Source organism: Chrysochloris asiatica, unplaced genomic scaffold, assembly GCF_000296735.1.
Source record: "Chrysochloris asiatica unplaced genomic scaffold, ChrAsi1.0 scaffold00033, whole genome shotgun sequence".
Lineage (NCBI taxonomy): Eukaryota > Metazoa > Chordata > Mammalia > Afrosoricida > Chrysochloridae > Chrysochloris > Chrysochloris asiatica.
Genome location: NW_006408551.1, coordinates 324958 through 326389, shown reverse-complemented (window position 1 = coordinate 326389; position 1432 = coordinate 324958). Strand labels below are relative to the sequence as shown.

Below are 1432 nucleotides of genomic sequence, written 5' to 3'. Positions count from 1 at the left end.
TGTTAGAGATTAATAATGAACAAAGCACCATGTATGATATTAGTTTGAAATAAGATGAAAGAGTGATTAAAGTATGGTGAGATAAGTATGTACTATTTAAAGTCATTAAGAAGGCTAATGTGACTAAATTACAGACAGGAAGAAAGGAAACAAATTAGAAACTGAAGTAAAAGACTTTCTTTTTTCACTTTATTCCGATTCATCAAATCATTTATTTATTTGAGAGAAATGCAATCCTCTTTATGGTGTCATTGAAAGCTTGTTTCACTTGCTTGTTCCTCAGGGTGTAGATGAAGGGGTTCAATAAGGGAGCCACAGAAGTTGTGAGCACTGAAACTCCTTTATTTATATCCACTTCGTCCTTTGCTGATGGCTTGACGTAGATGAAGATACAACTTCCATAAGCGATGGAAACCACAATCATGTGGGATGAGCAAGTAGAAAAGGCCTTTTTTCTTTGCTGGACAGAAGGGAATCTCAGAATTGTCTTAATGATGTATGTATAGGACAGGAGCACACATACTAGGGTAATAATGAGTGCAAATACAGCCATAAATATAATCAGCTGCTCTAATACCCATGTATCTGTGCATGAGATCTTTAGCAGGGGACTTGCATCACAACTAAAATGATCAATGGCATTGGAATCACAGAAATCCAGTTGGAGACCCAAGCTGAGGGGAGGTAAAATTATTATCAAGCCAGCCACCCAACAGCAGAGGACTAATAAGATACAGACCTTGTTGTTCATAATAGTCATGTAATGAAGGGGTTTACAGATGGCCACATAGCGGTCATAGGACATTGCTGCCAGGAGAAAAAATTCTGTTGATCCAAAGAGAATAACAAAAAAAATTTGACTTGCACAAGCATTGTATGTAACAGTATTGTCCCCCGTGGATATACTGTACAGGAATCTAGGGATACAAACAGTGGTGAATGAGACTTCTAAGAAGGAGAAATTTCTAAGAAAAAAATACATTGGAGTTTTAAGGTGGGAATCCACCAAAGTGAGGGTAATAATGGTCAGGTTCCCTGTTACACTCAATAGATAGGTGAGAAATAGAAAAATAAAAAGCAGAGCTTTAATCTGTGGGTCATCTGTCAGTCCCAGGAGGATGAAAGTTGTTATAACTGTGTGATTTTTCATTGTTGACATTTGATGGCTACACAATCTGTATATAAAAATCATAAAGATTTTATGATGAGGTAGATATTCAAACTCTATAATCAAGTACCCTGCCTATAAAAATCACACTCTTTTCCCCTTAATATCATGATGAATATTACCCCAATTGGTATGGCAAGCAGAGATTTTAATAAGTATTCACAGTATTCTCCTTACTGCAATATAATTTTTTCTATGATGATTACTTGACAAAAATGTTATCTAATATCTGTAACCTATTATATGTATTGATTTTACATATAG

At 35.4% G+C, this 1432-nt stretch overlaps 1 protein-coding gene across 1 annotated transcript; it reads right to left on the bottom strand.

Moving 5' to 3' along the window:
• Positions 1–211: 211 nt before the first annotated feature.
• Positions 212–1150, bottom strand: LOC102832713 (olfactory receptor 6C2-like). The gene has a single exon (XM_006859376.1). It carries the CDS (start codon positions 1148–1150, stop codon positions 212–214), a length of 939 nt encoding a protein of 312 aa, XP_006859438.1.
• Between the last annotated feature and the right edge of the window lie 282 nt (positions 1151–1432).

What these genes read in the sequence shown, in the direction of transcription:
- LOC102832713 (XM_006859376.1), bottom strand. Translation starts at nt 1,150, where the DNA reads ATGAAAAATCACACAGTTATAACAACTTTCATCCTCCTGGGACTGACA.